General features: G+C 37.2%; 1 protein-coding gene across 1 annotated transcript; it reads right to left on the bottom strand.

Annotated features, from left to right (window-relative positions):
• Nucleotides 1-910: 910 nt before the first annotated feature.
• Nucleotides 911-6,082, bottom strand: atf3 (activating transcription factor 3). Its single transcript, XM_084737886.1, has 4 exons — nucleotides 5,926-6,082; nucleotides 3,757-4,009; nucleotides 3,536-3,643; nucleotides 911-3,012 (listed from the first exon to the last, which is right to left on the bottom strand). Exons 2-4 carry the CDS (start codon nucleotides 4,006-4,008, stop codon nucleotides 2,674-2,676), a joined length of 699 nt encoding a protein of 232 aa, XP_084594012.1. The 5' UTR covers nucleotide 4,009; nucleotides 5,926-6,082; the 3' UTR covers nucleotides 911-2,673.
• Nucleotides 6,083-23,095: the final 17,013 nt, after the last annotated feature.

Below are 23,095 nucleotides of genomic sequence, written 5' to 3'. Positions count from 1 at the left end.
AAGATGGAAGTACACATTGGTAGTAGCAGTGCAGTTGTACCTGACAGTTTATTCATTTTAGGCTATGATGCTCCAACGGTCGAGCAGCTACAGAAAAAAAAACAGCCTCCAGTAGAAGTAGGCACAATAGAACAACACATACATCGAACTCAGTGTCTATTAGCTATCTAGCCGTCACTAGTGACAAGACGATGGACAACTTCAACCAACAACGACAACAACATACGCACTATGAACACACGCAGACGCCTGCGTCCCTTTAACCGTGTGACTCTCAAAGTTTTTTTGCTTGCACACTACACACAGTAAACAACATAAACCTTTTTCTCTGACGTTTCTACCATGCAAACATAAAATATAAAACTTCAGTCCTCACCCTGAACCGATATACAGTAATGTGCTGTTTATACATAAATATTTTACTCTGCTGTTATGAACTGTTTAACGCTAATATGATGTTCAAAGTTCAGTCTGTGATTTACTAGAAACAGTTGTTCAAACACTGAGAACGAGAGTTTCCCCTCTTATGTTTTAGGATGAATTGCAATGACGGACAAACATAATAATTCTTAATAATTCTATAGTTAGTATTTGAGGAAACGTCTTAATTCTTATTCATTACACTCCCTCAGTTTCCGTTTGCACAATAAACCACATTTCTCTTGAGGGATGATTTCATTCTAAAGCAAATAGGTCAGAGAGGGGAAACGGGGTGTGGAAAGAGCGGAAAATATATGCAGTGAGATGAAGCTTGGATACTGATAAAGTTCATAACACACAGTCTAATATAATATAATATCATCTTCCATAACTTCAGAGTCAGGCGTGTTAAAGGGCCAGCCGAAAGCTGATGCAACACTTCCGATACCTAGCTAATGATATCTAGTGAACACACAACTTCCAAACCACGTTATTGATAAAATACATTTTTAAAAAATAACAATCTTCTTTTGTTTTGCTCTGTCAAGACCAAAGGAGGCATTTGGTGTTTACATACAGTAGCACAGTAGAGTTAATGCACAGTCCGTACAATGTACAAGATTTTTGGTAAAAAAAACAAACAAACAAAAAAAAGTCTGAAAAATAACACTCATACATGTGAATCTTTATCGTCACACAAGACGTAAAAAGCAACACTAGTTCTGTTTAACTTAAGAGGGAACGCAGTGATAAATAAAGTGTACTTGTGAAATTATATACATTTTTTTGCACAATTTTGTTTGCCACGAAAAGTAAGGTATCATCTGCATACGTGATTATATTATAGTTTTTCACTATGCTTTTCTCAAGTGCAGAATTATAAACCCTGTCTGCAAAGTACATTTCCTTTTTGTGACTGCTACTGCTACCCTGACAGCAAACAACCTGACTGGTACTCAAACCTTTTGAGAGGTTAAATGAGTCAATGAAAAACAAAACACAAAAAAAATCTATGAAATTCATGTCTACAGCTAAAGTGATAACAATCTTTTTTTTTTTTTTTTTTTGCTCTGTCCAAGACCAAAGGAGGCATTTGGTGTTTACATACAAATGCACAGTAGAGTTAATGTGCAGTCAATACAATATACAAGATTCTTCTGTAGAAAACAACGTCTGAAAAATAACACTCACAGACGTGAAGCTTCATCGTCACAGAAGATGTAAAAAGCAACACTAGTTCTGTTTAACTTAAGAGGGAACACGGTGATAAATAAAGAGTACTTGTGAAATTAAACACAGTAAAAAAAAAAATTTGCAGGACAATTTTGCTTGCAAATGAATTTCAGATTATTAAGAAAAGTAAGGTATCATCTGCATACAGGATTATATGGTAATTTTTACTATGCTTTTCTCATTAAGTGCAGAAATATAAACCCCGTCTGCAATGTACATTTCCCTTTTGTGACTGCTACTGTTACCCTAATTTGTAGCAAACAACCTGACTTGTACTATTTTTGAGAGGTTAGCTCTTACATGAAATTAAAACAAAAATAAACATGAAATTGGCTTTTACAGTTAGCGGATGTCCTGAGTGGTTAGTAGTAGCAGCAAATTTAGTAGTTCACGTTGGATTAAGGACAAGCAGACAGGGTCGATACGGCAATGACATGTCATACAGTAGTTATACTTAATAAATATACTATTTTTCATACACTTAGCACAAACATTTTTTAAAGTCAGTGACTTGCAACTCAAACACACTCCTATACACACACACAGTCAATCTGCTTCTACTTTTCTTGTGGGTAAACAGTTAAATAATGTGCCTTGATCACCTTGAAATCACACTTTGGTATAAAAGTCAGACACTAAACCAAACTTTCATCTATTCAAAATACCAGTGAATAAAAAAAATGATGTTTTGTTTTTTAGTGCTTTAGCATCTGTCCTTGGCCCTGACTGTTTAAAAAGAAATACACAATGCATGTCAAGGTGATGTCCATGGTGTGTCACTTCTTGTCCAATCAGCAGTGGGAGGTGTTGAGGTCACTTTATGCCACTCACTCACTCTCTCTCTCTCTCTCTCTCTCTATAGCAGCTTTGTGAATGAGACCCAGGGGTCTTCCGAAGGTGGCTACGTCACTGTCATTCTCAGGTCATAAGTCTGTGTAGCGGCTCCGCCTGCCCCCACCGAACACTCGACGGCAGCAGGCCGAAGCGTCGCAAGTCTTAGAAAAAGTAGCGCAAAACACCTCATAGGTGACTGGGACAGTGAATGTGATCGAGGGTGAGAAATCCTCCGTCTAGAGGCGCTACTGTGGAGATGGATGTGGACAAAGAAGAGGAAGAGGAGGTGGAGGAAGACGTGGCAGCCGTGGAGGAGGACGTGAGGTTGTGGAGTTGTAAGGTGCTCTCCTTGATGTGCTGGATGAAGAGGTTCCTCTCGTCCTCGGGCGTTTGGCCGTTCTGGGCTCGGACGATGCAGGTCGGTCGGTGCAGGTTGAGCATGTAAACCAGCTGCTGCTTCTGCTGCTTCAGCTCCTCGATCTGGGCCTTCAGGTCGGCATTGACACTCTCGAGTTTCTCCGACTCCTGTAGAAGAGAAAAATCTATTTAATGCTGTACTTTTTATGTTTATTTGGAGGACCTCTTCCCTGTCCTGTACATTCATTTAAAATTGGCCTGAAACTTCATAAACTGAATATTTGGATTTACATAATTTCCCTGTTTTGACTTAATATATAAAAATCTAAATATGAGCAACTATTGAGAAATTCTACATCATTTCACATTAAAAGGATTTTTGATAGCTGAGTTTTATCCGCAGGTTTGACACAATAGCTGAGTTTTGACACAAAACCATAAATATTTCTTTATCTATAACTTTCCATCATTGGGATGTACCCAATGAGACTTAAAGTTTTAATTCTTAAAAACTTCTGGATGCATTGTAGGATTTTTTAAATATTATCTACTACACTTTTATCATATTATTTCCTAGAAAAAGGCATTTTTAGTTTATTCTGTGGTGTTAAATTAACTTTTATAAAAAAAAACATACATAAACATTCAAGCTCATTTATCTTTCTAAAATGTGACAGATGTTGAAAAATACCTTCTGCAGAGACTCTGTCTTCTCCTTCTTCTTGTTGCGGCACTTGGCAGCGGCGATTTTGTTCCTCTCCCTCCTCCTCTTCCTCCTCTCGTGCTCCTGGGGAGACACCTGAAAACCAGACAGAAATATAAACCATCAGCACACTCATTTGGAAAAGACGGCTCGCAGTCAGCGTCAGAAAATACAGATGACGGTATGCTGTGGTTTCCCCTCGGCCTCACCTCTCTCTTGACCGCGGAGGCTTGGTGCTCTGAGGCTCGGTCCGAGCTGGAGCTGGCGCCGTCAGAGCTCATGTCGACGCTGAGCCCGTTGGACAGGCGCTTGGTCTGGATGGCGAGCCGCAGCTCCTCTTTCACGATGGGTGTGAAGTTGGTGAAGTCGTCCAGGGTGAGCGTGCCCGGCGGGGAGAGGCAGGGCACCAGGGCGGAGCAGCTGATGTCAGCGAGCGAAGGGCCCGAGTGCTGCAGCATCATTCTGGAGACACAACAGACAGATGATTATTAACATGTGGTTTACTTTTCTGATCGAGTTGATCGGGTGTATACGGTGAACACTGGGGTGGAAAGCTGGAATATTTATTTCTGACACAAACTTTATTTATGAAATATAAAAAAAGAGTGGGACTTGATAACCTATTAACTTATTTCTTCTTTATTTTTTGTTTATTGCAAGTTTACTGCTGATTTTATTGGCTATTCTTGTTTTTATATTCAGAATAAAAAATCTAAGTTGACCATGTCAGTCAAAGTCACTGAGATTTTTAATGAGGATCAGTTTTGCTGAAGTTAGACACATAAAAACTGTAACTATTACAATTTCTAAGGCTTTTATGCCAAATTGGTTCCTGAAAATGTCTTGGAGATACAAAATAATAATGTAAAAGGTCATGAAATTCAGAAAATAAAGAACATAATGGATTAATATACAATAAAACCCAGACAAGTCAGTTTTCCTCAATATTAGGTATCATTAATAGTAGTTTATTGTGTGTTTGCTGTTAATTTTATTAGTTATTCTTGTTTTTTTTAATTATCTGTACATGTTTTTTTTAGTGTTCAGGATTTTAAAATCTTAACAGCAGTGTTATGCAAAATAGGTTCATTAAAGTTGCTTTTAAAAAACTATTAAAAAGTCATGTCTAACTCGAAGCTAAAACACTATAAATGTCTGTCAAGATATTATATTGATAAGATAGGGGATTAAAATAAAAGCCAGAAAAGTATCACAAACACAAAAAGTTACTTCAGTATTATTATAGGTGAAGGTCACAACATGTATTATTAAGATGTTAGAGAAATAATTTTGCTGAGTAATAATGATACAGAACTCAAATGTTGCACAACAACTATAATAAACAGTGCAACAGTTGTTTGTAAAGTTTGCAGGTTATCTGAGACAACATGGGAAAGCAGAAACTGAACAAATATTTGCCTTTCAGAAGCAAAAAAAGAAGCTATAAACAATTAGAGGGAATCATTAAAAGGTGTGGGTGTCTGTTATCTAAACAGAGGAGAAGTGACTCATGGAGAATTATGACTGACAGCTTGATAAGATGATTATGATGTTTGTGTGAACTCCTTGAGACCAAAACCAAAACAAACACACTGTAAATGAGTTTGCAAAATCCTAATAATAACTCTATATTATAACAGAAAGACAAAAATACAAATATTTTGATGGAAAACAGCTGTGTTCATTCATTAACATATTTTTAAATGACAGCCTTCATATACAACAAAAATATTATGGAAATAAAATGACTAAAAGAATAATCAAGTAACAAAAAACTCACAAAAGTGAGCAGAATACATCTCAATAATATCAGGTGAACAGTTAGAGTTTAAACGTGTTATAAATTAAATTAAATAACAGCTTTTCAACAACAAATCATAGATGAATGTCTGGCTAAATGCTTTTGCCAACCAAACCTCAGCTGTCATTAACAAACAGCAAAAATACATTTCATTTTAGCTCTTAAAGTCTATAAATTGAGAAAACCCTTGCTAGAACTTGTTAATTTATGTTTTTAAGTTATTAATATGCAGACGAACAGAAAACAGAGACGAGAAGAAGAGATCAAACTCAAATCAGGTGCGTTCGTGCGTAAAAGTTTTATAAATTAAGAAAATAACAGATTTACAGCCACAAATCATTGTTAAATTTGCGGAAAAATCTCTATCTTTTGTATTTAGATTTCATCTGACCGGTAGAAGTGAGTGTAGAAGTTTTTCAAAGCGTCCCGGGACAGCGGAGCGCAGCGCAGGGAAGCACCGACACTTCTCCGCTACTCTAACCGGGACAACAAAGCCACAACGCCGCCTCTCCCCCTGGAAAACACAGCGTCCTCCTCCACAACAAACCTCCTCCTCTGAAACAAAAGTCCCACCTACCTGTTAAAAAGCTTTGAGTGACCGGATCAGATGAACTGGATGCGGAGAAAAACCTCCTGTTTGTATAGTTCAGTCGTCTGTTTTCTCCTTCTGTTGGTGCGTAAAGTTGCTGCCTGTAGTCTCTCCGTTGCATCACCCGGTCTTTTATACTGACTGGACGGAGGCGGGGCGTCATGACGCAATCAGGAATGCTACTAGAGAGAGGTGGAGGAGGAGGAGGAGGAGGAGGGGTGCGGGTGGAGGGAGGGAGAGGAGAGGGGTGACGTCATCCTATTTATAGAAAGCTTATCCTGCGATGATGCAATCGAGCAACTCCGAGCTGCTCTGCCATAACAGGACAGGCTTCCCCCCCCTCCTCTCCTCTGATCTCCTCTCCTCTGATCTCCTCTCCTCCTCTTCCTCTCCCCTCTCTCTTTTTTTTCTTCCTTCCTCCAGCTACTCCCAGACTTTTCCTCTTCCTCACTTACTCCGTTCTCTTTTCCTCCTCCTCCTCTAGAGCTCCTCTGAGATCTTCTTTCTGTTTTGTTTCTTTCCCAGCTCATTTTTTCTCTTCCACATTTTAAAACACTGCCATCCCCCGGACTCCCTCTTTCTTTCCCCTTCCCTTGTTATTTTTTCTTTCTTTTTTATCTCATCCTTTCCCTCTTCCACTTTACTTCCCCTTTTCCCCTCAGCCATAAGAGGCTAAAAGTTTTTCTCTTTTCTGTGAAACCTCAGAATCTTTATCATGACTTCCAAACTTTAAAAAAAACAGTAATAATAAACTTCAATTTAACTCACAAAATCTATAAATTGAGAAACCCTCTATCAGAACTTGTAAGTTATTTTTTATGCACCATAAGAGCACAGGGCAGTACTTTAAAATAATTACATTAAATTTATTTAAAGTATACATTTAATTACTTTTAAGTATTTTGTCATTCGTATTTGAAATACTTAAAATACATTATTTAATGTCATTTTATTCTCAAATAAGATACACTTTCATCCAGGTTTAAAGGAGGAATACTGCTTTTTGTAAACTAAAGACAGTTAATTTTTGAGTTTCATGCGCAGGATGTAAAATACTTTTTGGGTTGGTGAAGTGTCCTGAGTGTGGCATAATAAATAAAAAAAATAATAAAAAGTACAATTTGTAATTTGTAACAATATACTTTTTAATGTATTTGTCCTTTCATGTATGGAGGAAAGAAAAGGAGAAAAATAAAGGACAGATTAAAAAGATGAAGAACTGAAGACGGGATGAGAGGAAAGAAAAATTAGTAAGAGTGAAAGAGAGAAAAAGTGTTGACAGTGATGGAGGGATGGAAAGAAGGATGGACAAGGAGAGGAGGAAACGAGGGGCTGACAGGACAAGATTGTGTTTCCTCCCTCTCCTCTTCCTCACTCTTCTCCTTCTTCTGTCCTTTCCTCCTTCCCTTGTTTTCTTCCTTTTTCCCATCCTTCATTCCCTCCCCGATCATGTCACTTTTTCTCTTTCCCTCCTCTATCTCTTCCTTTCCTTCCCTCCTCTTTTCTCAACTCTTTTCTCCTCTATATCTCCAAACTTCATTTCTTGTCTCCATCTCCTTTCTTTCTCACTGTTCCCTTCTTTTTACTCCCTTTCTTCTCTCCTTTTCTACAGTTTTTCCATCTTTCCCATCCCTCTTCATTCTCTCCCTTTCTCTCACACTGTCTCAGTATTTTAAAGGTCTAATCTAATTTCCTCCTCACTACCTCCTTCCTCGCCTCCCTCTTTCTCCCTAACTTCCATCTTACATTTATCACCAATGAAATTACCACAAATAAGCACATAAACAAGTAAATAAATAACTCATCTCGCTCGTTCTCTGCCCTCCTCTGCGTCCGGCTCTCCCTGTTTTGACACTGACATGGATTTCCACTCCCGGCATTCCTCACTAACGAGTGAATAATGCAGTTCAAGCTGAATGACACACGGTGGTTATTTATTCTGAGGTTACATCTCATCAGCCGAGGGTATAAAACTGTGACAGACAGGCAGACAGACAGAGAGATGGATGGACTGTGATCAGCTTTGTTCCTGTAATTTACAGGGCAGGTTTATAATTTATTTATAAGGATGAAATGACCTTTCTCAAGAGGTGAAGATCAGCTGGTAGGTAGGTAAAGAAAATGCATGTTTTTTCCTCCTAAATGAAACTCAGCGTACACAGTTTTGTAGCAGTTAAAAGTGGCTTTGCTTTAATCTACAACTCCTCTGAGTCTTAACTGGTCTTAATCAGTTGATCTTATTTGCTCAGCTGCTGAGACAGACGGGGATTTCCTCACAGGAGCAGTGAGAGCTTGTGTTTCTACCTTAAAAATACATTTATTATGTGAAAAGGTGGTAGTAGAAATGCTAAAGCGGCTAGCAGCTTTACAGTAGTTGTAACACTGCGAGTATATTTACTGTAATAACTGGCATTAGTAGCAGAAGAGCTTCTTTTACAGAAGTAGAATAATTTTTTCCATGTACTTAAAGCTACTATTATAGTACTATTATAGCCTTTACTACTTGTGGAAATGGAAATACTACCGACTGACTCTCACTTCATGTTCCACAACTTTAGTTCTTAAATTGGAAAGACTGCCTTTAATGTTAGTGAACCTGATTCCTGGAACAAATCAGTCCACTTCAAGCCTGTTTCTGGACATTTTAGACATTTGATAAACCATAACTTTTTAAATAATCCAACTTATTTTAATCTATCTATCAAATTGGCAACTTTATTTGTAAGTTTTAGGGTTTTTATTTAGCTTTTTTGCTTAGACACCGCTCAAAAAAATGAGAATAAGACCTAATCGTCACAGTGTAACACCAAGTCAGTTAAATTTCAGTCCAGTAACAAAGCGTAAGCGATTGTGAATCGGTTTCATCTGCTTTGGTGCAAATGCAAGCAAAAACAGATGGACAGGACAACATCCAAAAAGGGAATGGTTTTGAAGGTGGTGGCCACGGACCGTTTCCTGACTGGTTTTTCACTAGTTTTGCATCTTGCTCGAGACCTTGTCACTTGTACTTGCAGCCCACTCAGGCTGCACAAGTAGTCCAGATCCTTCAGGTTAGCGCGTCCACACGAACCGTCGCAAGAAGTGTTTGTTGTGTCTCCCAGCACAGTCTCAAGAGACGGGCCGTTACACAAGGAGAGCTGGACAGGGCCGTAGGAGGGTAACAACCCAGCAGCAGGACCGGTATCTGTTCCTTTGTGCAAAGAGGAACAGGAGGAGCACTGCCAGAGGCCTGCAAAATGACCTCCAGCGGAGAAACTGACTCCACGAGGGCGGCATGAGGACCAGGCGTCCTCTAGTGGGACCTGTGCTCACAGCCCAGCACCATTCAGCTCGACTGGCTTTTTCCAGAGAACACCAGAACTGGCAGGTTCGCCACTGGCGCCCCGTTCTCTTCACAGATGAGAGCAGGTTCACAACGAGCACTTGTGACAGACGTGAAAGAGTCTGGAGACACCGTGGCGAACGTCATCCAGCATGACCGGTTTGGTGAGTCAGTGATGGTCAGGGGAGGCATATCCTCAGAGGGTCGCACAAACCTCCACATGCTCGCCAACGTAACCCTGACTGCTGCCCTGGGTTCCTCCTGGTGCAGGATAACGCCCGGCCTCATGTTGCAAGAGCATGCAGGCGGTTCCTGGATGACAAAGGCATCGATGCCATTGACCGGCCTTCACGTTCTGCAGACCTCAACCCGACTGAGAACCTCTGGGATGTTATGCATCGGTGCGTCCGACGCCACCAAGTAGCGCCGCAGACTGTCCAGGAGCTCACTGAAGCCCTGATCAGACTCTTATTTTTAAAAATATATAAATGTAGAGAAAAAAACAAAACCTAACTTATTATTCTTATTAACTTATAAAACTTAATTTATCAAATTATCGTCCCTAAACAGAAAGTTTTCATGACTTTTTTATTAAGTAATTCTAATATTTTCTTTTCTTAGTTGGCATATCTCTCACATTTCCCCCTTGCTTTGTTTTTTAATTGATATCAGTGTAAATGAGGGTTACCTCTCAATGATCCCTTTATTATAAATAAAGTTTGAAATCAGAAGCAGTGGTTTTGTTAGTAGTGGCATTAGTGTGGTTACCAGAAGTACTACTAGTACGTTATACTTCACCAACTGCTGCATTAAAGGTATAATCAGTGTATTATTTAATGAATTTCACTGGTAGTAGATTTATTGGTAGCAGAAGTACCTCTTTAGAAGTTTCTTCTTTCTACTTTCCTTCCTTTCTGTTCAGGATTTTGTAAAGTTATTCTTTGTTTTCTCTTTTCTCTTCAGCTGTTTCAGGAGTCATTGTTGATTGGGTATCGTGATTTAAGATTTGCTCGGTAAAACTACAGCGTTGCTGGTTCTAATCTTTGCCTAACAGCCTCACAGCAGTTCATGTCATAGTCATTAAATTTAATTATCATGACCACAGATTAATGTCCCCTTTTCAAGCTTGCAGAGGGAGTGTTTGTTACTCTAAAGACAGATTTTTAGATTATTAGTCACCTTTAGATATTCCAAAAGAAACAGGACAACACAAACATCATGCCTTCACTTCTTTCTTTTTTTTTTTCCTTCCTCATCACTCATTTCCTGTCATTTCCAGCTCAGAGCGTTATGTTGTAATCTAGAAACTTCTAGTTTCTGCTGCCCTCAACCTGCAATACAAAATTTTGTCTTTCACTTTCATTAAATCCTTGCTCAGGACAAATTGTTGCCGTAGGAGTTTAGAAATTACGAAATGTTAAAATTAGCTAATCAATGTTCTATATGTTGGTCATGAATTTACCCGAAACGAGCTACACAACAGGAAATGTGATTTTATAGCATGACTGCCATGACTGATGTAGAAACTTCCACTTCTCTGGTCAGTGTGCAACATGCATCTGTGTGTGTGTGTGTGTGTGTGTGTGTGTGTGTGTGTGTGTGTGTGTGTGTGTGTGTGCTGGTCATATAACCAGGGTGTCGAGGTGCATACCAGCCAGCGATAAATAGCCCATAAAACGGTTAATAATCAACCAGTGATTCCCTGATGAGAATTACAACGATGGAAACCATTTAAAAAAGTTCACCTGTTGCTGACTGAACAAATTCATAACAGATGTTATGAAATCTGGGGCAGAGAGGATGCAGGTTGAGTTACACAAACATGAAATGTCTGTTCTCAGGAAAAGAGAGTGGAAACAACCTCAGACTTAGGTTGATTTAAAGGACCAGTGTGTAATATTTACAGGGGTTTAATGGCAGAATATGGCAGAGATTGAATATAATATTCATAAGTATGTTTTCATTCATGTAAAATCACCCAGAAATAAGAATTGTTGTAGATTTTTAAACTTAGAATGAGCCCTTTGTATCTACGGAGGGTGTGTGTCCTCATCATGTTGCATCATCATGTTTTTGCTCCCTTAATGTGTAAATGTAAACTTTTAACACTTTATTAGTTATTCAGGAATAACTATGTGAATCTTTAATATAGTAAGGTGTTAAATAAATACATAGATAAATACTTTTAATTTTACTTTTAATTCTCAGGAAAAAATACAGAATAAGAACTCAAATCTCTGGCATAAACTAATGTTTATTACTTTCTTTCATTTATTTATTTACTGTATTTATTTTTGCCCTAACCCTGAAAAACAAAACATGTTGGGTACATGAGAGAACATGGAGGGAAGCTGGTAAACAAGATTAAACATAATGTGAATAAAAATTCAATACATTACCTCGTTCCTGAACATGATTTCTGCCGTCAGATAGCTTTCCATCTGCAGTGGTTATTGTTTTATTGATCCCACGCTACTTCACAACGTCATCAAACTACATTTTTTGCTGTCGTTTAAATGTGAGAGACCCCTAAAGTATTATTAATATTAAAGTTAAAGTAAGTCAAGATTGTCTCTCTGCTTCACATGGGACACAAACTGTGGTCAGACGTGTTTGTTTGCAGACTTTGTCTTCGTAACACTTCACCTGCTGTTTCTGCATAAGTCAGAACAGACTAGATGGCGTCCAAAGACGCAACAAAAGCGGTAATGGTATCATGATAACATGTGGCATCACTTAACACGTTGTAACTCATGGTGTGTTGTTCATAAGCCATTTGGTGAGACCAGGCTGGAAATAGTGTCATCCAAAAGATAAGAATTTTGAATTTTAAATAATAAACTAGACTTCATAAATGCATTTTTTATAGCTTTTTTTGTTGTGTGTGAGCCTTGGCACTGAATAATATGAACAATTATTTTTAGCCTTTAAGTACTGAGTCACTTTGTAGTTTCCTTTGCAAAATACTAAGCACTATGTGACATGTGGAACGCCGCCCTGAGCGCTGGTTCATGTTTTTAGTTCCAGTTTTGTTTCATGTGAAACAGGCTGCTGTGACCACAGTTATGAAACGTGTACTTTATCATATATCGTGTAGCACAGTGAATCTACGTGGTTTTATAGAATATAGATCAGCAGTGACGGTTACACAAAAATGGGAAGATAGACCGTTCCTTATAGCCGCCTCAAATTACATAACATGGTGAACAGTAAGCTAACTTAAACTTACATAAGTGGATTCAGCCACAATATACAGAAACTACTTTCATAATCTGACATCAGTTAATGTCAGATTAAATTTCCCACCAGCTTTACCACTGTCTGTGTGCTGCGTAACTTTAAAGAGTACACACAGTGAATCCTAAAATCACCATGAGGCAAATATTTTACAAATCAGTGAAACAAGGATCAAGTTATCTAGTCAAAAGGTGACAAAACTCAACATTTTAAAGGGAAAGGACTGCACTAGATTTTTGAGGCCAACTCAAATTCTTAAGTTTTGAGAAAGTTTTACAAACTACTAAACTACTCTTTTGTTGAAATAATGTATTTTTCTTCTTCAGATAAACTTAAAGCTTTTAGAAAATCAAAACATTGTATGTAAAAAAAATCATAACAATAATGAGTGAATTAAGTGAAGTGAAAATAAATGTTAAAATGTGAATATTTTCAATTAACACTAGTTAATTTTTCAGGCACTAAAAAAAGAAGACATGTTTGCAGCTTAATGCCAAAAACTTATTTTAGATTCTAATAGACAAAGAGTTTGATTGGGCTCCAAACTCTAAATTCTATTGCAGTCTGTTCCCTTGAAAGTTGTTTTCTTTCTTTTTTTCCTACAGTGTACTTGAATTAACACACTAAAATCAGTGTGGCATATTTTACAAAAAGCACGACTTTGACGTCTCACATTCATCCAAACTTGCATCCTCAAGTTTCTTCTTTTTCTTCTTCACTGTCAAATGCTCACATCATTTAATGGTAGCAAAGACACAGACCCTAAACCTTTAAGTTTAAGCTTTACCGAACATGAAATAATTGTTTTTCATTCTTTAAAAAAATCCTGTAAAAAGTAACCTTCAGAAATCTCCTAATTTGAGGGCAGTTGCCTTCATCAGACTTTTTAGTTTTGAATCAAACTCTCAAAACTTTGAGAAAGTTTTGAAACTTTTAAAATTTTGAAATAAACCAAAACAAAAGTTTTGCCAACCTATAATCTTTTGTTGAGATAATTTACTTTTCTTCTTTAGATAAAATCAAATTAAGTTTTACTTTTTTATTTTTACAGTGGGTTAACTCGTTGCAATGAAGGGAGTGAATGGAGGTTCTGAGTTGCAGTTACGGAAAATATTTGAGTTGGCTTCATCAAATATTTTAATTTCACTGAAATCAATTCAATCTCACAATTGTATTGACTGACATTCCAGTTTTAGGTAATCCACCTTTTAAACTGTTTATGTCAAGCTGTGTCTTAATTAGAACTGACACGCTTGTAGTTGTATTTTTATTTTTAGAACAACAGACAGTCCAAAAAAAAAAATAAAAATTGTACAACGAAAACCACATGCAGACACACGCACACACACACACACCCACACACACTCTCCCTCGGCAGGCAGACGGGTGTTGAAAAGTTTAAGAGGTCAGTGTGGTAAATCCAGATTGATGCTGCGACGTGAAGTCATTGCTGACCCTGTTGACTATTAATACCATATGATCGGAGCGCTAACCCGCCAGCTAAATATTACATTCTCTATTTTTATGTTTGAAGGGTTTCCTTTCCACGTCACACCCACCAAACTCCTGTGTTTGTTCACCAAGATTTAAAACACACATAAAAAACAGATGGTCATGCTCATTCGTGACGGAGATGTCACTCTGTGAGAGTAAGCTGAGGTCATTCTGAAGTCATTCTATGTCAAAATCTCATTTTTAAACTAAATGTACAGTAAATGCAAGTTTAAAGGTCAAATGTAGCATAAATGAGGATGTAAAACTTGCTCTATAGGAAAGATTACAGAAGAGTATCGGGGTCAGGCACTGAGAAAAAAAAGATGATTCTTAAAAATGTATTTAATTTCATTTTTATTTAAAGACGAAATGTTTAGAGTCAAGTGGAAATGCAATTTTGACTTTGTTCTCGAAACATATCAATTTTATTCTCACATTTTGACAAACATTTTAACTTTACTGTTCACATTTTTACTTTATTCTCAACATTGTAACTGTATCTTAATGTTTCCTCTTCAGCCTTGACAACTCAACTTTTCAGCTTTATTCTCGATATTTTGAATTTTTCCTCGACATTTCAACATTATGAGTTTGTTCTCAACATTTTGACTTTATTCTCAACATTTCTACAACATTTCAACTTTTCTCTGGACCTTTTTACTTTATTATCAACATTTCAACTTTATTCTCAACATTTGGACTTCATTCTCAGCGCTCCCAACTTTTTCTTGATTTTTTTTGAACAACACTTCAACTTTATTCTCAATATATCAACTCTATACTCGACATTTTGACTTTATTGTGGACATTTCGACTTCATTCTTAATATTAGCACTTTATTTTTTAGATTTTGACAACTTTTCAACTTTATTTTAGACATTTTGCGAGCACCTATACAAGGCGTCACATGACTGGTCATGTGGTTACAAAATAGTAAACCAAAAAAGAAAAAGAGAAGTACATAAAATGGCAAACAGTAAATAGACTATAATGGATCCTGTAAGTGTAATTCATACGTGCCATATATTCTGGACCAATTTAAATATTCCTTAACAAAATCATCGGGTAAAAACACATAAAACTATCATGCTAAAATAAGAGGGGAACTTTTCCTCTTTAATTTTTTTGATAGTTTCACATTAAAAAAAAACTGTTCAAATCAGAGCAAGTATTGCACCACCTGTTTCCATTTATTCATTGATCTCCACAAGTTGTTTTTGCTTTGGGACCATAAATCAATAAATAATTCAGTCTGACAGCGGAGCAGGAGGCCGCAGGAAGCGGCCCCAGTTTACCACCACACTCTCACTTTCACCTGTCGTCAGCTTTAGTCTCCACCCTGAACCCTGATCTCCAGAGCGGGTTTGACTTCAGAGCTCTGAGCTACAGACGTCGTTAATTGGTAAAGAAAACAGACGTGATGGCAGCACTTTTAGGTTTCGCTATGAGAGAACGGAGTCAGGATATCAGGGAGTTTCTGTCATAGTGAGAGTCTGAGTAGAAGAGAAAGTGAAATGAAAAAAGAGGTGACAGTTGTTGTGACATTAGCAATGCATCAAGTTAATTAACTCATCATAAATTATTTTCTACTTTCAGTTAACTCCAACAAGTGTTCACAGCAATCTCAGTGTTTTAATTTTCACTTTGACAACCTGCAGTTAAACCACAGCAGAACAATAATGACGATTAAACAAGGAGAAAATTCAGACTTGCAGGGTAACTTCAGTATTTTTCAGCCTGGAGTCTATTTCTCCATGTTTTTGTTTCAAAGTGGGTAATGAGGGCAGTGTTGATGGAGACCACTGCATCCGTCAGAAGTGAAACTGAGCTCTGTCAGATTTCACCAAAAGTGCTTGTTTTTACCACCGACTGACAACATCACGGAAAGGGTCCCTGCAGAGAGAGACGTTTTGTTGAAGAGTAAGATCCTTTTCGTTTAACCAGGAACAGATGTTTTATTGCTCTCGCCAAACCCGATTCTGTAACCCTCTTTTCTTGGTTGTTGAGGTTCAGCAGTTCTTCCAGGCAAGCAGGCTGCGACTTCTCTTTCTTTCAATAAACAACAAGGTGGCACAATACATCCAACTTCTGTTACACTCATACCCGTCCCCAGAAACTGGGTTCCAGGTAGGAACTAATTAACTCATGGTCATTTAAGTGTGTTACAGCCACCATACCCTCCTCCTCTTTGCTCAACCCTCTTGCAGACAATGTTCAATGACAAAGTACCACTAAAAAGCTCTGACCCAACTGGACCCAGAGCTGCTGAAGCCTGAACCACCTCTAGAACCTCAACAATGCCTCTTAGCTCAGCCTCTTTTTTTTGGCACTTTGTCAGTTTTTCGACCACCTCAAATGAGCTGCCGGATCGGTGAAATCTGCCTTTGTACACCAAGTTAAAGTACTACGAGATGGGCGTTTCAGAAACTTAAAGACCAAAGTATTACTATGCTCAGTCTCCATGTTTAACCCAAACACGCTGACTACCTAGCCAGCACATCCAAAAGAACAAAGTCAGGCAGTCTGAGTTACACGACGCACAACCACAGGGAGACTGAGTGATTATGGAGCGCTCCCTCCTAACTGCCTAACCCAGAACTGACTAACTGAACCCCAGTCTTCATGTGTGTACTGATGGTGGGTATTTATGCACCTGCAAGGAAAAAGCAGAGGCAGGAACACAGGAAAACCAGCGCTGACCTCAGGCCTGTGGCTGTCACAACAAGCAAACAAACAAAAATGTCGTGGTTCACCTCTCCACTGTGCAAACAATCACCTTCTCTGGTTGTTAGGCCAAAATAAACGCTTGATAAAGTAAAATATTTTAACACCCGGCTGATGAATTAAAGGTTTATTTTAAATTTCTTGCGGTTCAGTTTCACTTCTGACACCTGCAGCACTCTCCGTTCATCAATTTCAAAAACTGCCAAAGATCCAGGTTGAAAAACACAGAAATGACCCTTTAATTCAGATCTGTTCTGTTACTGTAACTCAAACTTTTGTCTCTTTTAAGACTCACTTTGTCTCTTCACCCACACATACAAAATCTAACCCAGGCTGTCTCTTTTCATGTAAAATACTTTGAATTGACTTGTTGTTCAAATGATCTTTACAAATAAACTGTCCTTTGCTAAATTGTCATTCTACATAACTGCTGCATTTTTAAACAAAACTGTGTGTGCCACACTTTTAAAGGTTTAAGGGTTCATTTAATAATAATGGGAAAGGAAATACTCTCACAAAATTACCCTGACAAATACCCCTATAACAACAATAACAATAAAACTAGAACTAATACAGAAACTCATAAAAAAAAAAACTAAACATTTTTCATCAAAAACTTAACTGAAACAAGCAAACCCCCTCTGGATAGTAACTGAAATGAAACTAGACTGAACTGAAAACAAAAACTTGCTGTTTTTTTTTTTTTTGTTTTGTTTTGTTTTTTTGAGAAATCTCATCTGAATCATCTGAACTCTGTTGATGATTATTGTCAATGTGAGAGCTGAGTCAACACCAAAATGTAATTTATTTGCATCACAAGAACATTTTAAAAACGTTGTTCAGCTCTACATTATATCAAGAAATATCAGTAATTATTTTTCAGGCTTTAGTAAGTCTTTACTTATTTATTCCTCTGTGCATTTGAATTAGGCTACAACATCCAATGTGTTGTTTTCTCAAAAAGTCAGAATGTCGTGGTGAATGTCAGACATCGTGTGTGTTAACGCATTAAGAACACACTGCTCTTGTTGGTGAGGACTGTAGTGTTGGTGTCCAAACACTTTCACTTATGTCCTTGTCAAAGTTTGATCACTGCTCCCTGTCAGTGTATCTGTTCACTTCAGGGTTATTTTATTTGTTTTTAAAGCCCTGCTTCCTGTACATTTCACAGTTTCTCTGGCTTCTTACATCCTGATGGGTCAGAGGAGAGATCGCACCTTTGTGGTGTGAACTACAAAGCTTTGGAATTACCTTCCACTTTTACTCAAATGTTGACATGTTTATGACAAAACTCATGACATGTCTGTTTCTTTTGTATTTTCTTTAGTTTTATTATTTTGCAGTTATTTCTTTCTTTCTTTCTTTTCTTTTATAAATCGATTCTGCTTCTGTTTTGCATTTGTGCACATGTTTTGCCTCGTATTTTTATCATTGCCATTTGCTGCTGTTATCGTGCCCTTTTCCTATACTGATGTCATTATACTTGTTATTGTTGTGCTGCTCTTTTTAATTTGTGCAGTCAACTTTGGTTTGGGGTATTTTGTTAGACTTGATTTGAAGATCTGACGTGTTTTCATTGCTTACAGTTAGGGACTTCTGACAACTCACGAAACTTTAATACAGTTGTTTTGAACTATTTGAGGGTTTTGTGTGAGAAAAACAAAAACAAGGTCAAACTTGTTTACACCTTGTTTCCTGTTTTTTTTTTTTTTTTTTATAACCATGACCCCTTATTTCTATGATATTGATAATCTAGAGTAAAAACAACATCTCCATGCCTAGAAAGTGAAAAATGCACAAGGAGGTCTCAGGATGAGCTCAAAACCCAGACTGGTTTGTCATGTCAGTGTCTGCAGGATGCTGTAGAGTCTGTTCACCTCTCCACCTCCACATCTACAGATTAACAACACAGGATCTGTTGTGCTGTTATTGTTGTAGAAAGTGCCCTTTCCTATTTCCTGTACTTCTAAAGGAGACTTTAATTGTTCTGCTAATGAACTAAAAGTGTTTATGGTGGTGATGATAGTAAGTGGTGAAGAGGAGGAGGAGGAGGAGGAGGAGGAGGAGGAGGAGGAGGAGGAGGAGGAGGAGGAGGCGGCTTCCCAATCCGCTTGGTGTCCTTTCCCGGTTCCCCGCTGGTTGCCCGGTAAGCCACCAGGAGGATGAGAGGCATTATTTCCCGGAAAGAGAGGGGGTGACGTAATCCGCTCCTGCTGAGAATAAAAGATGAGGAGGACGACGAGGAGGACGAGGAGGACTGAGGAGCTTTTGTTTATGGCTCGGTTGCATGGGAAAAATATAGAATTAAAACATCAATCGAATTTAGTCTTATTCTTTTGTTGTAATCTATATAATATGCTGCAAAATGTAAAAAAAATATATATAACAATTAATTTTGTAATTAATTAAATATAATGTTAAATTAAGTAGTCATAAAAGGCCCTTTCTTCTTATTATTATTGTTCATAGTAACTCATAATCATATATTAAAATATTTATAATGTTATAAATCAATAATTTCCACTGAAACCATGAATAATAATATTAAACTGCTAAATGATTACTAAGATTGTGTTTATTGTGTTTTATTATCTGTAAGAGAATCAATTCAAAATCCAAAAAGTAATACAGAAATATAGAAAGTATACAGAAATAAACATATACTTATTAATAAATTAATAGAAAATAAAATGAAAAATTACATGGGAAAAAGAATAAATAGGAGAATTAATGCAAATAACACAGGAATATAAATTTATTCCTCATTTTATAAATTTATTTATGCCTTGAATTTATTTTTAATATTATTTTGGTGCATTTAATTGCATGTTTATTTATTTATTTATTTAGTTAGTTAGTTATTTTGGCAGTTATCGTCATAAACTATCAAAACAATAACATACTCCTACTCACAGCAATCTTTTATACGACTTTGATTTCCTTTTTATTTTTGTATCTTTTATTGTCTGTTTTTGTTGTTTTATTATTTTATTTATTATATTTTTCTTTTTTATTGCCCTCTTTTCCTTCTCCTCCTTCTGTCCGTCCTGCTCCAGGTTGCGTCATCTTTTCCGGGAAGCTGCGGCTCTTCCTCCTCCTCCTCCTCCTCCTCCTCCCTCCTCGTCTTATTTGTCTTCTTCTCCTCCATCACGGGGTATCCGGGAAATCCCCCCCCCCCCCCCCTCCTCCCCCTCCTCCCCCTCCTCTCCTCCTCCTCTCCTCCTCCTCTTCCTCCCTCCCTGCTGTCAGCATCACGCCACTGATGAGCAGCGGGGTGTGGTGTGAAACATCACTGATGGACGATGATGATGATGATGATGATGATGGGGCTCAGCCTCTTACTGTACACGTTAATATGGTGAAACGGGATGTTAAGGTTACGGCAGCCGGACGGGATCATTTGCACTTTCGATCTGAGTGATTCGTCGCATTCCAGTAAATTTCTGTTGAACCGGAGCTGCAAGACGAGCTGATGAGCGACCGTAAACACAACACTGCAGGTTTATGGTCCGTTAATGCTTCTAGGAAACACATTTAACTGCTCAGCTCTGTTTTACTGAACGCTGCTTCACTTTAGAGCTAATGAACAGCCTTTTACCACCACTACTGTAACAACACCAGCTATATATGTCAGAAAATAATTATTTTTAGCCCTGAAAAGTCCCATATTATGCGCATTTTCAGGTTAATATCTGTATGTGGGGTGTAAACTAATGTTTTAAAAAGTTATATGAAAAATGAAATATATGAAATGATACAACATTTTAATTTTTGGTGAAAAAAATAATAAAATAATACTTCTTATTCTTATCACAGCTATGGAACTATTTTGGTTCTACTAAAAAGAAAGTAGTTCTGGTAGATTCCACTGCAGAAAGAAAGTAGTTCCTTCATGAAACTGGTCACAACAAAGTCTGTGGATTATTTTTGAGTAACCAGCTTGTGATTCTTTGGAAAGAGACACTGTTTTACAGTTTTTCAAATGAATTTTTTATTTTATTTTATTTTTTTTTGTTGAGCAAGCTGAGTGCCGAGGCAGATATGTCTGCAGCTGATATCTCCAAAACTCTGCAACTCACGCCAAAACAATATAGATGGATAAATAGCTCTACAGGCCAGAGATAAAATATGTATTTTGGATTTTGGGGTGCACTGTTTTGTTTAATTTTGCATTTATACAGTGAGATTTTGAAAATAAAGTCCAAATTTCAACTTTATTCTCAAAATGAAAAAAAAAGAAAAATCCTCCTCCATTTTATTTTTTATCATTTTTCTTATACCTAATACTCATCTGTTTTTTTTTCTCAGAACATCACAACTTTAGTTGTTAAATACTCTGATTTTTTTTCTCATAACATTCTGACTTTATTCTCGGAAATTGTAACTTTTTTATTACAACTTTTTTTCCTTTAAATTTTACCTTTTTTTTCTTGAAATATCACAACTTTATTATTGAAATATTATGCCTTTTCCCTTATAACATCATGACTTTATTCTCAAAATATCAAATCTTTCTTTTTTTTTTCTAAAATGATAAAAGTCCCCACATGTTGCATCTGTAGCTGATGTGGAGCTCCTGAACACATCACATGATCTTCCTTCAGCAGATGGAGGTCACACAGAGACTGAAGGTCACGTGACTGAAACTGAAGACTGAGTCTCACTCTCTTTTCTTTCTGTCTCTTCTCCTTTTTTATAAAATCAGATGATGTCAAGAGTCTGAAAAAAACCTTTGTGACATTATCATTATGGTCTTATTGTCTGTGGTTGTTTATTTTGTGTCTCTTTGTGGTTGTTTTGTGTCTCTTGGTGGTTGTTTTGTGTCTGTGGTTGTTTTATGTTTCTTTGTGGTTGTTTTGTGTCTCTTGGTGGTTGTTTTGTGTCTCTTGGTGGTTGTTTTGTGTTTCTTTGTGGTTGTTTTGTGTCTGTGGTTGTTTTGTGTCTCTTGGTGGTTGTTTTGTGTCTGTGGTTGTTTTGTGTTTCTTTGTGGTTGTTTTGTGTCTGTGGTTGTTTTGTGTCTCTTGGTGGTTGTTTTGTGTCTGTGGTTGTTTTGTGTTTCTTTGTGGTTGTTTTGTGTCTGTGGTTGTTTTGTGTCTCTTGGTGGTTGTTTTGTGTCTGTGGTTGTTTTGTGTTTCTTTGTGGTTGTTTTGTGTCTCTTTGTGGTTGTTTTGTGTCTCTTGGTGGTTGTTTTGTGTCTGTGGTTGTTTTGTGTCTCTTGGTGGTTGTTTTGTGTCTGTGGTTCTTTTGTGTTTCTTTGTGGTTGTTTTGTGTCTGTGGTTGTTTTGTGTCTCTTTGTGTTTGTTTTGTGTCTCTTGGTGGTTGTTTTGTGTCTCTTGGTGGTTGTTTTGTGTCTGTGGTTGTTTTGTGTCTCTTTGTGTTTGTTTTGTGTCTCTTGGTGGTTGTTTTGTGTCTCTTTGTGGTTGTTTTGTGTCTGTGGTTGTTTTGTGTTTCTTTGTGGTTGTTTTGTGTCTCTTTGTGTTTGTTTTGTGTCTCTTGGTGGTGGTTTTGTGTCTTTGTGGTGGCTGCTGTAGCAGCTCACTGTTATTGTTGTCCTACTTGTTATCATGTTGATTTACAGCCTTGCCACACATTGATTTCCCCTTTATGACTTTAACTTCTCTTGAACCCAGTTTTGCAGTTCAGTCACATGTAGAATTTGTGCTCTCGACTCACAATATAACACTTTATTACTGTCCTGTTTATTTATAACATGGTAACCTGAACTTTGCACTTTTTAAATGATCTGAGTTGTACTTTGCACCTCTTTTCTGATAATTATTGTACTTTTACTTTTGTTTTGATGTATTTTGTTCTGAACTTAAACTCACAGTTGTCCTGCTAAGTCTCCTTTCACTCAGATTACGATTCTGTCGGTGAACAGATTGATTTAAAGAGCACAAATTAATATTTTCACTCAGGTTTTAATGACTTTATAATGGCTCTGTATTTGTGACATTCACAGTAACAGAGGGCAGAGATGAAGTCAATGTGAAACTGGATTGATGTTGTTATGATTCATCATAATTAGAGCAGTTTGATGCTGAATACAGACTGATGATTCAGTGTTTACTTCCAGCTGAAGGCTGTGAGTTAATGAAGTCAGCACCGTCATGTGACACAGTATGAGGTATGAGACAGAGGATTTTGTGAACTTTGACCTAAATGAACTTGAGCACTTGTTTTTCACTTGTTCTGTACTTTTTTGTTTTGTTTTGTTTTGTTTCATAAGTTGAGTAAAAATGTGTCTTATCAATAATAATAAAAGCAAATAATAGTAACATTGTTTATTCACTGTAGGAAATGAATACCAAATAAACTTTAATAAACAACTTCAAAAAACTTTAAATATTATAATATAAAGTAATATCAATAATCAGCTGT

Source organism: Lutjanus erythropterus, chromosome 15, assembly GCF_056507025.1.
Source record: "Lutjanus erythropterus isolate fLutEry1 chromosome 15, fLutEry1.hap2, whole genome shotgun sequence".
Taxonomy (NCBI): Eukaryota; Metazoa; Chordata; class Actinopteri; order Lutjaniformes; family Lutjanidae; genus Lutjanus; species Lutjanus erythropterus.
This window is presented reverse-complemented; position numbering and strand designations above follow the sequence as displayed.

Excerpts from the sequence above, each read along its gene's own strand:
- atf3 (XM_084737886.1), bottom strand. The coding sequence starts at position 4,008 with ATGATGCTGCAGCACTCGGGCCCTTCGCTCGCTGACATCAGCTGCTCC. Across the intron at positions 3,644-3,756 it reads CCTCCGCGGTCAAGAGAGAG|GTGTCTCCCCAGGAGCACGA; the intron begins GTGAGGCCGAGG and ends TCTGGTTTTCAG. Across the intron at positions 3,013-3,535 it reads AGACAGAGTCTCTGCAGAAG|GAGTCGGAGAAACTCGAGAG; the intron begins GTATTTTTCAAC and ends TCTCTTCTACAG.